At 38.3% G+C, this 15448-nt stretch overlaps 1 protein-coding gene across 1 annotated transcript in view; it reads right to left on the reverse strand.

The window, feature by feature from the left end:
* The window catches only part of NRK (Nik related kinase), a 575538-nt gene that overhangs the window by 83849 nt on the left and 476241 nt on the right, over window positions 1-15448 (reverse strand). Inside the window, exon 28 of the mRNA XM_053699167.1 lies at window positions 13495-13595. Within this exon, the coding sequence (XP_053555142.1) occupies window positions 13495-13595 (101 nt within the window). The remainder of the gene's footprint in view (window positions 1-13494; window positions 13596-15448) is intronic.

A 15448-nucleotide genomic window follows, 5' to 3' on the forward strand; every position in this document is an offset into this window, starting at 1 on the left:
CGTTAAAAAGAGGAAAAGGGGACACACAGGTTGGCAGCCCTTTTATATTGGTTACAATTGTAAGTAATCAATATAAAAGGGGAATGGGACATACAACCCAGCATTACATACATATATGGGGGGAGGGTGTATGGTATTTAGGGGGGTGCTGTTAAATTTATTTACTAACACAAATTATAGTTATTTATTTTTACTTTAAATGCAGTAAGGGTGGGTTTAGTGTAAATAAAAAAGGCAATGAGCACCCAAACCCTAAAAATCGGTAAAAGTCCACACCTCAGGAGTCCAGCAAGAAATAGATTCAAGATGGTGAATTCATAGGACTTCTTTGATAGGAGACAAACACAGTGAAATGCCTGGTGAGCAGCACAATCCTGGTGCCAGACAGCACACAAATCCCTAAATCTACTTCTGCCCTAGGAAGATCATGGAGGGGAAAAATCAAATACAGGAAACAAGGTCTAATTTTTGTCAACTGTCACAAATATACTTTTTTTGTGCAAGGACAAGATGGCGTAAGTTGTAATCAGAATCCGGTCAAACTTGAAAGTATGGTCTCTGATCACCCCACCATCCCACTAACTAGGTAACTGGGGTTAACAGAAATGCAGAGCCCAGCCATGCTGCCACCAGTGCCACGGGTTTGAAAGAGATTTATTGCACTTTTTAAGGATTCCTCCCCCCACCTCTGCTTAGAGATCCTTAAAAAGTGCCCCAGGCAATGCATGGCATTCTGGCTCTGGGTCCTTTGTTGGAAGGGAACTTACTTGTTGGGTAATAATAGAACCGTAATTAAGCTGCATTTTACGTGTTGCTAGTATCAGGCAAAAACAGGGCTATAAGTAAGTCTGGTACTGACACCTTACCTTAGTCACGGCATCACCACATTCCTGACGGGTCGCAGAACAGAGCTGGGGGCCTGTCAGAATTTTTAGCCTCCCTTCTTCCCTTTGCTAAATTGAGGCTGAAAGCGCCCCTCAGAATTATGCGCCCAGGGCAACCGCCCCTGTTGCCCCCCCCACGCTACGCCACTGATTACACTAGTATACCGTACAAAACTAGTGTAATACACAGCCATCCGAATCCATCCGAATCTACCGAATAAATTCAAATTGATTCGGATTTATTCGGTAGATTCGGAACTACTGCAATTTGGAAATTGGAATCAATCCGAATCTCCGAATTCGACAAATTCGTCCAAATTTCGATTTGGACCGAATCGAATCGCACATGTCTAAAAAAAACTAAATAACAATGGGATAGATATGATGTTGTATAGATCTATATGAAAATCAAGATTAAGCCTCATTTCCACAACAGAACTGCAGCAGGATCAGTTTTGATGGGATGAAGTGTATGTGGAATCTGTTTAAGCAGGGCCGGATTTATAATAAGGCAGAGTAGGAAAGTGCCTACAGATGCCCTCCATAGAGGGGCGCCTGTCTCTGCCTATTATAAATAGCGGTAACCTTAACTAAGATGGCTACCGGAAGTGAAATAACAGCACTGTGCATGCATCTTTGTTAAGGTCAGGCACGTGTCAGTAGAGGGGTGACAAGGGGAATAGAGCATGTGCCAGTCAGGGGTGACAGGTGCAAAAGTCATGATACCGCTGTGTAATCAGGGTTCTGCTCCCGCCCCTGTCCATATTCTCATGCTGACAGCTCCCAGCTCTAAAAACTTCTCCCTATATATGGCCCTGAGCTCTACGCTCCTGCTGTCCCCCCCAAACCCCAGATAGAGAAGCAATTTCTGCATTAATGGGTCCCCTGCAAGGACACATAGGTGAGAGGGGACAAGATGACACCGGCCTGGGCAAACTGGGGCTGGTTGATTTGAGGAGATGGCACCGTGCAGGGGAAGAGGGGCCTGTGGAGCCTATGTGTAGTGATGTGTGTATTATACATTGATGTGTGTTCTATGCAGGGATGGAACTGTGTGTAATATACAGATGTGTGTGCTATATGCAGAGAAGTGTTTAATATACAGATATGGCACTGGGTGTAATATACAGAGGTTTTGTGTTATATGTAGGGATGGCACTGTGTGTTATATGCTGAGGTGTGTGTAATATACAGAGATGGCACTGGGTGTAATATACAGAGGTGTGTGTTATATGCAGAGATGGCACTGTATGTTATATGAAGAGATGTGTGTAATATACAGAGATGGCAATGGGTGTAATATGCAGAGCTGTGTGTAATATATAGAGATGACCCTGGGTGTAATACACAGAGGTTTTGTTTTATATGCAGGGATGGTACTGTGTGTTATATGCAGAAGTGTGTGTAATATACAGAAATGGCACTGGGTGTAATATACAGAGGTTTTGTGTTATATGCAGGGATGGTACTGTGTGTTATATGCAGAGGTGTGTGTAATATACAGAAATGGCACTGGGTGTAATATACAGAGGTGTGTGTTATATGCAGAGATGGTACTGTATGTTATATGCAGAGGTGTGTGTAATATACAGAAATGCCACTGGGTGTAATATAAAGAGGTGTGTGTTATATGAAGACATGGCACCTGGGCTGTAAACCCGGCCCTGTGTTTAAGGATCACATTTTATAACACAGCAAAACTATTTCATATATGCAGATGCTTCTTGTTGTGTTACATACAATGTCACATTATTTGTTCTATATTATGCTTATTTTTACCTATGTTAATGGGATGCTAGCTTTATACATTTTTATCACACAAAGACCTTTATAACAAGATTTCATAACAACAATTGATTGTTAAACAGTTTTACTGTAGCTGCGTACACAGCGCCCAGCGTTGCCATTGCAGATGTATATACAGCTGTGTAACACTAGTCATTTAGGGATGTGCATACGTTTTCGGACGAATGTACATTTTGTAAACAAAAAATGATTTTTTGAAGAAAAAAAAAATACTGATGACATTTGTCAATATTTATTTGTTTCTTTAAATTACTTTTAAAGGATAAAATACTAACCTTAGCACATTCTGGAGCACGCACCAACCTTATCCTCTTCTTGACAGGATTAACTTTAGTGCAGGTCCTCGGAGCCGAACGTGCTAAGCGCCCAAGAAGATCGGGTTTAGGTAAGTATTTTATACTTTAAAAGTAAGTAGCTGTAGCTTCAAAACATTTACATTTAGTTTTAATTTTAAACTAAAGAAAAAAAAGAATAGTGCAGGGAATGAATATTCAGGGAAACGAATGTTCTCGAATATTCGTTACGAAGTTTCGACATGTCTTCCCTGCACATCCTTACTAGCCAATCAAGTGAGGCATGTGCATGCATGCTCTAATATTCAGCTACAGTATATCCTAATCTAGAATGTTACAGGAGTGTGCAACTTTGACTATGTTCTTAAACACCTTTGGGAAGATTAAAGGGACAGTTCACCCAAAAACTTTCTCCCCTTTAAATTATTCCCAAGGATCCTTTTTACCTGCTAGAGTGTATTAAATTGGTTGCAAGTAGCTCCTTTACTCATATTTCAGCATTTGAAATAGCTGATTTAGCTTGTGGTTTCCCAACCTATATTGAAAATTTTGATACTGGCGTATACGCTATTGACAGGCCTAAGTAAACACAACCAGCAGAAGAGATTACACTCTCAGTGGAATGCAGGATAGTTAATTAATAAAATGATAATTTTCCATTGTTCTCTCTATGTATTGAGCTTTGGTGTTCCAGACAAATATAAGATAAGGAAGCAAGTCTGTGTACATGAAAGTGATAACATAATGAGATCTGATATTACCTGAAGCTCAACCCATTGTAATAGGCTGTGGTTTCAAAGCACAAAACCAGCTACTTCATATACACAAATAAACCCGAAAATGCAATTTGTCAAATATGTTATACTCTGCAGTTGGTATAACAAGTCATTTAAAATACATTAATGGAAAAACAATTTTACAGTGTACTGTCCCTTTAAACACTATGGGCTCCATATACTAACCAGCGGGCGGACAGCTTCTTAACTCACAAAGCTGTCTGCCCGCCATTCGCTACACACGAGTGTGTAATGCCGCCCCTTTATTCACACGACCAATCGCGCGACTGAAGGGGCTGTCAATCCCAGAGAGCAAGAGAGCTCTCTGTGATTTTCCCTTGCCACCTCAGAGGTGGCGTAGGGTTAAGAAGCAGCGGCCATTAGACCGCTGCTTCTTACATTGTGGGAAGCAGGCTCGCATATGCGAACCTGCCCCGCAAGGGCTCCAGAGCAGCTTTCGCTGCCTCGTACATGGAGCCCCTAGTGTGAGAAGGGAACTTGCTTAAGAATATTTTGTCTTTCAATCTATAATCATTAAACACTAAAGCACAAGAACAAAGAGATTAGCTCAACAGTGACACCCAGAGGTATGAAAATGTATGTCTGGAATTCCTTTTTTTTGTGTTACTGGTATATATTTACTTTTTTATTTTATGCTACCATAGACCTAATGACTAATCATTCTCCGTTTATTCCCTTATATATTGCTGTCTAGTGTTTCCATTAAAAATGTTTGATGGTCATCTGAAATTAAAAAGCAAGCAAAGCTCAAAAGGATCATTTTGTAAATGTTTTTTTTTAATAACACACAATTCACATTTGCTACCCTATACCTGACCTATACGTTGTGGTACTAGTTTTATAACTTAAAGGGATATAAAAATCAAAACCTTTCATTAGTGATTCAGACAGAGCATACAATTTTCCACTTTCTATTATCAAAATTAGCTTCATTTCCATGGTATTTTTTATGAATAGATACCTAGGTAGCTGTCTGAAGCCCTGCATGGCAGGAAAGAGTACTGCCATCTAGTGCTCCAGACACGTGCACACACCCGAACTTATAGCCGTTCTTTTCAACAAAAGAAAACAAGAGAACAGAAATTCATTAGAAAGTTGTTTAAAATTGCATGAAAAAAAATTGGGTTTCATATCCCTTTAACATGAAAGTGTATTGATATTTATTAATATATGCATCCAAAATTATTCACTGCATTCTCATTTCCTCATTTGCCACTGACATTTGTTTTAGCAATATTTGCATTGTATTGTAGTCCAAGACACACCTTTTGAAAAGCCTCTTGGGTGGTATTTATCTTATCTCCAGGGCAAGCTTACAGAGCTGATTGAGGCTCAGGGCACCCAAGCACACTATGTGACTAGTGATCACCCCTCATGCTGTCTGACCCATTACCTCTTTGACCCTTTGAATAGGGAGCAGTTTAACTCGCCATCCTGCTTCTCCCTATACTAAACAGTGAGGGTCAGTGAACTAACTGCCATGGCTATGCTGATAGATGTGGATATGGGTATAGATATGGGCCAAGCCTGGAGCATTATAAGTAGATATGGCAATTTGAATCCTTTGTGAGGATCTGAATGTGGAAGTAGATGGCCGCTTGTGCGTTTGGGCTCTAAAAAGAGCAGAATGGCATGAGCGGCCACCCACCTCTGCATTCGCATCCTCACGAAGGATTGAATGCACATATCTAATCATAAGGAACCTGGAAATGGTATTGATGGACTCACTCACTTCTATATTATTCCTCACTGCTCTGGGGCACTTCCTGCTCAGTGGGAAAGACAAGCTGTCAGGAAGCTGCTATTATAATAAGCTGCTATTTTTCTGTGCCTTATTAAACATTACTAGATTAGAGGTGGAGCACAAAATATACTTGGCTAAATATGGCTAGAGTGCTAAGGTGATGGCGTGCAAGTTATGGAGTTCTAGTTCAGTTCCATACAATTTTAAGAAAAGTATAAAACACTCCATTATATATGTATATATTTATATATATTTATATATATATATATATATATATATATATATACATACAGTATATACAGTATATATATATATATATATATATATATATATATATATATGAGAGAGATAGAGTGAGAGATACCATAGTTGCCAACAGTCCGTGATTTCCAGGGACAGTCCTTGTATTTTGTTGCATGTCCCTGAAGGATTTTTTTTTTGTCCCTGGAAATGTCCCCCTCAGGAGATTTGGAAAACTGCAGCTGAGCTGGGGAATGTGTGACACAAGTTAATGAGAAGGAGCGGCCGGTGAGGCTGTGCTTTCAGAAAGTACTCTCTGCTTGATCACTCAGGTCTAGGCAGGGACTCCTTGCTGCACCTTCTCTAAGTGATCAATGTTTAAACTGCCACAAATCAGAAGAAAAAACACTTACAAACAGCTCCTACACACTAGGTTAGGAGCTGTGCTGATTTGTTGTAAAAGAGGGGGGATTACTTGGCTACTACTAAAGATAATGTATTGTTTGCATCTTTGCATTATTTAGTCTGACAGTAATCTTCATATTTTAGCACTAACATCTGCAGCTTACTGGTTGGTTTTAGCATGAGTTTTAAACATACACCACTTCCTACATACAGTGCAAAAATATGAAAATTGCTGTCAAATTAAATAATACAAAAATCAATTTGTCCCCAACAGCTCACCCAGTCCAGTGTTGTGCATAATCACACATTAAGATCAGCTGCACTGAGTGTTTGCTGTGTCTGTCCTCCTGTTTATACTAATTTGACATACTGCAGCCGAGCTCCTCCCCTGCACCTCTGCTGTCAGTGATTCATTAAGAGTCGAGTATTGCTGCTGGCAATTAGGTATGTATTTTTTTGTGTGTCTTTAAGCACTCAACTGAGCCCTGCAATAGTATAAGTTATAGGAAAGTGATCATATATATAAGCTGGACAGATACTAATAATTAATTAGAAGATGGTTTATGTTTCATTATAACTTTACTAGCATAGCGCAAGAATGCTTCTATTTACTACAATAGCGCAAGAATGCTTCTAAAGTAAAGGAATTATTTAACATTTTTAAAAGTCTGTTTTTGCATATTTCTTTACTTCATGTAAATATGAAGTATCTTGCTGTAATGTCACTGAATATGAAAAATTACTGCAAATTATAAAATTAAAAGTTGGCAGGATTGCACTTTCTATGGTTGGGAGCAGTTTTCCCTCTAAGGCCGGTTTTGTGAGTGGCTCAGCAGTGAAAAAGTTGATTAGTGCAATTAGCAAACACTACACAATGCAGATTTTTGTATTGCTGAGTTATTAACCCTCTACTGGCTAGACAGTCATATGAAATGCTACTTGTACCAAACATTTGGTATATATATATATATATATATATATATATATATATATATATATATATATATATATATATATATATATATATATATATATATTTATTTATCTGTGTGTGTGTTCCAGAGACTGGTATTGTAAATATTATGAGGTAGGTGTTAAGAGCTTGGTGCTGCAATCTGTATAATAAGCTATGGATACTTATACTAGTAGTATCAAATGGATGGGTTTTGATTGCAAAACTGGTTTGGCTGAGCAGTTAAACATTAGTTTGTCAATACTACGATAACCTGCTTGATTGCTCTGCTGCAAAGTGTCCCTGAAATGTTTCTGAAATGTTGACAACTATGAGATAGACTGAAGATAGATTTATAATATGGGTGCAACAAGCATCGTATTAGCACCATCCAAAGTTAAGCCGACTGTCTATGCTATACCTCTTCACTGTTAGTTTATCAGTTGTAATATCAGTGTTGCTCTTTATAGTCTTCCCAAAATCAGATATCGCTCAGGCAATAAAGAGATAAGCACTTCTATACGGTTAAGATAACATAGATGACCAGTCTAATTTTTTGAAGTTAGAGAATGGAGGAGTTAGGGGACACCCTGACAGCAGTCTCCCACAGCTGGGAAAGTATAATTGGATTGTTCCTCTGCTCAAAATGTATTTCTTCAATGTGCGCCTGTTTTCAGCTCTATACTTATTCATTATTATTATTATTATCGGTTATTTGTAGAGCGCCAACAGATTCCGCAGCGCTATAAACAAAGGGGGAGTATAACAAAACAATTATAGGGTAGAGGGCCCTGCCAATAGTTGCACTGTTGTAGTCAGCTCTTAAGAAGGTGATCTACAAACAGCTGGACTATTAGGCTTACATGCTAAGAGGGTTCAGGGGATTGCAGTGGAGGAGAGGAACTGGTATTAGGAAAGGTTAGCGTAGGTTGTATGCGTCCCTGAACAGTAGAGTCTTTAGGGAGCACTTGAAGCTTTTAAAACTAGAAGAGAGTCTTGTGGAGCGAGGCAGAGAGTTCCATAAGATGGGAGCCAGTCTGGAGAAGTCCTGTAAACGGGAGTGTGATGAGGTGACAAGAGAGGAGGAGAGTAGGAGGTCATGAGCAGAGCAAAGGGGATGGGAGGGAGAGTATCTGGAGATAAGGTCTGAGATGTAGGGGGGAGCAGTGCAGTTGAGGGCTTTGTATGTCAGAGTGAGAGTTTTGTGTTTGATCCTAGAGGCAAGAGGAAGCCAGTGAAGGGATTGGCAGAGAGGCGCAGCAGATGAAGAGCGACGTGTAAGGAAGATGAGTCTGGCAGAGGCATTCAATATGGATTGTAAAGGAGCTAGGCGGCAGGTGGGGAGACCAGAGAGGACAGAGTTGCAGTAATCAAGGCGGGAAAGAATGAGAGAGTGGATTAAAATCTTAGTTGTGTCTTGTGTAAGGAAGTGTCTAATTTTAGAGATGTTTTTAAGGTGGAAGCGGCAGGCTTTAGCCAATGACTGAATGTGAGGAGTGAAGGAAAGATCTGAGTCGAATGTGACCCCGAGACATCGGGCGTGCGGGGTAGGGGTAATGATGGAGTTGTCGACAGTTATAGAGATATTGGGGGTGGAGATTTTGGAAGAAGGGGGGAAAATGAGGAGCTCAGTTTTGGAGAGATTTAGCTTGAGGTAGTGAGAGGACATCCAGGAAGAGATGTGAGAAAGACAGTTAGTGACATGGGTTAGCAAGGAAGGAGATAGTTCTGGTGCAGAGAAGTAGATATGGGTGTCATCGGCATACAAATGATATTGGAAACCATGGGACTTAATTAGGGAACCTAGTGATGACGTATAGATTGAGAAGAGAAGGGGACCGAGGACAGAGCCTTGCGGTACTCCGACAGAAAGTGGTGACGAGGCGGAGGAGGCCCCAGAGAAGGCTACACTGAAGGTACGGTTTGACAGATAGGAAGAGAGCCACGAAAGGGCTGTGTCACAGATACCAAAGGATTGGAGGGTTTGGAGCAGAAGAGGGTGGTTGACAGTGTCAAAGGCTGCGGACAGATCAAGGAGGATAAGCAGAGAGAAGTGGCCTTTTGATTTAGCTGTAAGTAGGTCGTTGGTGACCTTAACAATAGCTGTCTCTGTGGAGTGATAGGGACGAAATCCAGATTGCAGCGGGTCAAGAAGGGAGTTTAACGTAAGGAAATGGGATAGGCGTGCATATACATGTTTTTCGAGAAGCTTAGAAGCAAGAAGGAGAAGGGAAATTGGGCGGTAGTTGGATGGGGAGGTAGGATCAAGGGAAGGTTTTTTGAGGATAGGTGTGACCAGCGCATGTTTCAAAGTGTGTGTTAGTATAGGGGTAAGGGTAGCAGAGAGAGAGGGGAGCAGCTGTGAGGGGATAGGGTTAAGGGGACAGGTAGTGAGGTGAGAGCGTAGTATAATTCTGATGAGATGCTCAGAAGTTAAGGATACACTTTTTTTTGCCAGTGACATGCGGTGAGGTCAGAGACTAGTGAGGCACTGGCTATAATACGTCTGAAAAAAACATATATAAACCCAATAGTGGTATCTTAAATAAAAAAATTCTCCTACGTGAATCAGATAGCGCATACAATTTTAAACTTTCCATTTTACTTCGATTATCTAATTTGCTTTGTTCTTTTGGTATCCTTTATTTAAAAGCATAGGCTCAAGAGCTGGGAGCTAGCTGCTGATTGGTGGCTGCACATATATACGCTTCTAGCCATTGGCTTACTATTGTGTTCAGCAAGCTCCCAATAATGCATTGCTGCTCCTTCAATAAAGGAACCAAAAAAATGAAGCAAAATGTTAATAGAAGTAAATTGAAATGTTTAAAATTGCATGCTCTATTTGAATCAACAATGATAAAAATTGTGTTTCATGTCCCTTTATAATATTCAAAGTGACATATGGCAGCACTGTCTTTCTATTAAAAAGGAAATATAGCCTGTGAAGTTGTACAATGCAACATGGAACAAAATGAATGGAACAACATTATTTATTAAACTTTGTTAACCAAAATAACCCACAATGCAACTATGTTTTCAGTTTGCCTATATGCCTGGGGCCTTGGCAGTGGTCTAACAACTGCCCTAACTTGGGAAATCCATGTGACAATTTAATTTTCTGTACCCATACTGTAAATTATGCTATAAACAATATTATTGAAATTAATATTTATAATTTAGGATTGTTTTATTCTGGTGTCAAAATGTACTATACGATTACCATAAGTTCCTTTACAACAAAAGCCCAGGGACAAGATTTGTAGCCCCCAATATATTTTTAGATCCTATTGCTTAAGATAAAATGGTACAAATGGTACCATGATAATAATATATACAGTGTGTGTGACAATTCACAGAATATAAAAAAGCATGGTTTTGTAACATTTAAACAGCAACTTTTACTGAACAGCCTATGTGTACTGTGAGCTTATGACCAACCTCTCAAGGCTTAAATCCCACTACGCACACATCCCTCAAAAAGCTGCCCACTCAAACACTTCAACCTGTGCCTGCGGTGCCTCCAGAAGAGGGAACAGTGCTGGGCAGGCGGGCTTAGTGTGAGTGTGGGCGGAGCAACATGCAGCATGACTCCTCCTAGCAGGCTCAGGGAAGCTGGTGAGTACTGTCTGACAGTGACACAGAGTTGCTCCCCCCAATGAGGCAGCATGAGAGCTGCCTTAATTCACTAAAATTGGACTGGATAATGGGGGTAGATGTGTGAAGACACAGGGCTGCTGGCCAGTGCGCTATGTTTTGCAGTGAGAGAGGCAAACCTGCTCAATGCCTCTCCCCATAATATCTTTGAGAAAAAAATTATTTTTTTTGCACGTCACTGTTTTTTGCCGCTGCAAGTTTAATTGTCACTGGGACTCTGCATTCCTTGAGATGCTATGCATTACCTACATGTTCACACTAGAATACAATTTTAAATCACTTTCCAATTTACTTTTATCATCAAATTTGCTTTGTTCTCTTGGTATTCTTTGGTGAAAGCTAAACCTAGGTAGACTCATATGATAATTTCTAATCCCTTGAAGGCCACATCATTTCTGAATGCATTTGACAGTTTTTCACAGCTAGATGGCTTTAGTTCATGTGTGCCATATAGATAACATTGTGCTCATGCCCGTGGAGTTACTTGTGAGAGGGCACTGATTAGTTTAAATGGAATTCAAATCTGTCAAAAGAAATGAGATGAGGGGGCAGTCCGCAGAGGCATAGATACAAGGTAATCACAGATGTAAAAGTATATTAATATAACCGTGTGGGTTTCCAAAACAGGGGCATTGGGTAATGAAGAAATGATCTATCTTTTTAAACAATAAAAATTCTGGAGTAGTCTGTACCTTTAATTTTTACTTTACGGTCCCTTTAACTATGTGTTGAATACCTTTGCAAGGTTTAAATATACCGTTTTATGCACACAATAGTACAATACTAACATGCTCTAACATATTAGAACATTTTATTTTTTGCACTCTTTGGCCCATTAAATTTATCAGAAAAAAACAAAAATCAAGAGAATGGAAGAATAAAAAAAAAAGCTAACCTAGATATGAAGCCTGATAAATTCATTTCAGCATACCCAGTGTTTCTCTGAAACATATTCTATTCCACCGTGCTTCAAATCTATGTTATTTGAAGACTGCACATGGGAATCTGCTTTAGAACTCTGACTTAAATCATTTTTATCTAATAACTTTGTGGCTTCCTGTATGAAACATATTTTTGATCCCCATGCTGATGTACTTAGATAAATAGAATACATTCTCATATTTAGATTTTAATTTGAAAGTTTCAGATTTGAAAGATACTTCTACTTAATAAAATGTAAATACTGTTCAATTTCTTTTTATCTGGCTCTGTTCTCTTCCATATCTGTTCATCTTAGTGCATTACAACATTATTCAAAATGGGCAGAGGTTTAGATTTAATATACAGTTTAATTATTCAATAAAAGAAATCAGATTAGCTGAAACTCATTTGCAGATCTATATTAAAGAAAGAGATATTCATAGGGGGTGAGAGTAATTATTCTTCCAATGTATTCCCAAGATAATCTTAGTGGGATATAAAATGTTATGCTCTAAATAATAGTTTAAATGAACATTCAGCTGATATTAGATAACCTATTGCAGCGGTTAAACACAAAGGTAAACATTTTGCTTCGGACCCACAAACATTAAAGATTCTAATGCAGAACACTACTGGGGACTGTCACTACTGATAGGCTTGTTGTGGTTACTGAGTGTGACTTTATCTATGTGTTTAACATTTTGTAGGAGTTAAATTAGTTTCAATAATGCACAAGGTAAATGGTCTAATAATTAAAGTATGTCATTTGGAGGGTCCTTTTATGTTAGAGGGATGCGAAAGCCCCATTTTTTCTTTCATTATGGAGATAAAGCATGCAATTTTTAACAACTTTCTTATTTACTTCTATTATCAATTCTTTTTTCATTCTCATGGTATCTTTTGTTGAAAAACAAGGACCTATGTGTAGGAGCCGGACCATTTCTGGAGCACTATATGGCAGCAGTTTTGCAAGAATGTTATCCTTTGCAAGAGCACTAGAAGGCAGCACTATTTCCTGCCATGTATACCTAGGTATCTCTTCAACACAGAATATCATGGAAACAAAGCATATTTGATAATAGAAGTAAATTGGAAACATTTTTTAAATTGTATGCTCTGCCTGAATCACAAAATGAAATGTTTGGGTTCCATATCCCTTTAAAGAAACATTAAAGTTATTTTTTTAATTATGCTTAAGAAATGATCAACTATATTGCACCAATCCAGCATACAAAATAAATGTTTGAATTTAATTTAAAACGTATCATTTTGTTAGAAAAGTATGACACCACTTGAAAAGCCTCTTAAATGTTATTCATGTTACTGTACTTCTTTTCATGTGGCCAATTAGGGACAGAAGTGAATGAGCCCCTGTACATATCAGCGAATCACTGTTCAGTATGTAGGATGGTCATTGTTCTCTGCACTTAAACCCCTCTATGGGGAATGGAAACACTGTAGTTTTAAGAACTAAATAACAGGAAAGGAAAACTAAATTGTGAAAGTGTTAGAGGGTTAAATCTTTAAGAATAAATTAGATGTAAAATGTTTTAAAATATTGTTTCATGTTGAAGCAACACTTTCTAAGATAAAATACATTTCAGCTTCAGACAAAATATATTAATTTGACCCCTTCCTAAGCAGGAATTAAAATCAGATTTAAGTGTATTTAAGTGGGTGAAATAACATAAAAAAGGAGAAAGGGAGCATTTTGAAAAGCACAATTTAACGGTAGACGAACTATTACCGTTCACTGCACAAATAACACATTTTTTTCTAGGAATGATGGATGACTCACCTTAAAAGCCATGAATTTGTGATATGGTTTTGGCGCCCATGCATAGACTTCTACTGAGTTCTTCAGAGCAACAACAAGAAATTTTATCCTCTCATATTTAACTATGTTGAGAAAAAAAAAATATCTGTTACAAACAAATAAGCCGTGTAAAATTGTAATTACTGTGTATTATAAATAGGATAATTATACTGTCACATCTATTTTTTGTGTTTCCTAATATCTAATCTCCTTTTCAGAGATCTACTTAATTATTCTATATTACAGAGACATAGTTATTCAAAAATAATACAGTGTAAATAGATGGAGCATTTTACATACATCTCCCCAGTTAAAGGGACACTAAACTCAAACATTTTATTTCATGATTCAGGTAGAGAATACATTTTTAAACAACATTCTAAATTACTTCTATTATCTACGGTAATTTGCTTCATTTTTTAGATATCCTTTGTTAGAGAAATTACAATGCACATGGGTGAGCCAATCACATGAGGCATCTATGTGCAACCACCAATCAGCAGCTACTGAGCCTATCTAGATATGCCTATCATTTTACAATATCATTTTATCAATTTACAGAGCAGTTCAGAGATAAATCTCTTGAAAAACCTGGTGGAATTCATATTCTGGGTCTTCTTTGCAGGACAGATGTAAATAAGCTTGTGCTTTGAGCAAACCAATCACTGTGCAGAATGTTGCTGGTTCAGGAGAATTCCCCCAGACTTAAAGGGACAGTCTAGTCAGAATTAAACATGATTAAGATAGGGCATTACATTTTAAACAACTTTCCAATTTACTTTTATAATTAAATTTGCTTTGTTTTCTTGGTATTCTCTGTTGAAAGCTAAACCCAGGTAGGCTAATAAGCTCATTTCTAAGCCCTTGAGGGTCACCTTTTATTTCATTGCATTTTGAAAGTTTTTCACAGCTAGACAGCACTAGTTCATGTGAGCCATACAGATAAATTTGTGCTCACTCCGTAGAGTTATTTAGGAGTCAGCACTGAATGGCTAAAATGCAAGTCTGTCAAAAGAACTGAGATAAGGGGGCAGTCTGCAGAGGCTTACATACAGGCCCAGACTGAACGTTGGGCATACCGGGCAAATGCCCGGTAGGCCGCGCGGTAGTTTAGCCCCGCCCACCACGACCGCATTCAACAATTTTTTTGAGAATTCAGAATATTTTTGGGGAGGTGCTATGCATTACTGTAGCCTAAAATAGGGCTTTAGTATTCCAATCTGTACTTGGAAGATCTCTTCCAAAATGTGTGTCTGGTAAGTAGGTTCTAGATAAAAAGTCATTGAAATCCATAAGGAAACTCAATTTTATGAGGCTTTAAAAATGATTTTGCTTGCTGGGAACAATAGTTTTAAACAATAGTATCCTGATAAATCAAAGATTGTTTCTGCACTTTTTTTAGTATCTAATTAAAGACATTTAACCTCAATCCCTAGTGATCAGAAAGATGAATTATCATAAATTCATATTCTTAATATGAGTTACTCACTCACATGTCACTGTCATAATATATCAATGTCCTATACAATCGGGTTGATTGACACACCCCGATTGGCCACGAATCTGCAGGGGGCGACAATGCACAAGCAGTTCACCAGAACATATTCTGATACTGTCTTGATTATTTTGTGACCTGTGAGTGACTCATGAGAGTATCAGAATATATCAGTATTTTGTGACATGTGAGTGACTCATGACAGTATCAGAATATATCAGTATTTTGTGACATGTGAGTGAACTCATGACAGAATCAGAATATTTCAGTATTTTGTGACGTGCCACTCACATGTCACAAAATACTGATATATACAACTAAATGTGTGTTATGTGACTTAATACTTTGTGCCCTATATATGTGTGTTATTTGACATATACTTTGTGCCCTATATCTGTGTGTTATGTGACATATACTTTGTGCCCTATATCTGTGTGTTAT

This window comes from Bombina bombina, chromosome 1, assembly GCF_027579735.1.
Source record: "Bombina bombina isolate aBomBom1 chromosome 1, aBomBom1.pri, whole genome shotgun sequence".
Taxonomy (NCBI): Eukaryota; Metazoa; Chordata; class Amphibia; order Anura; family Bombinatoridae; genus Bombina; species Bombina bombina.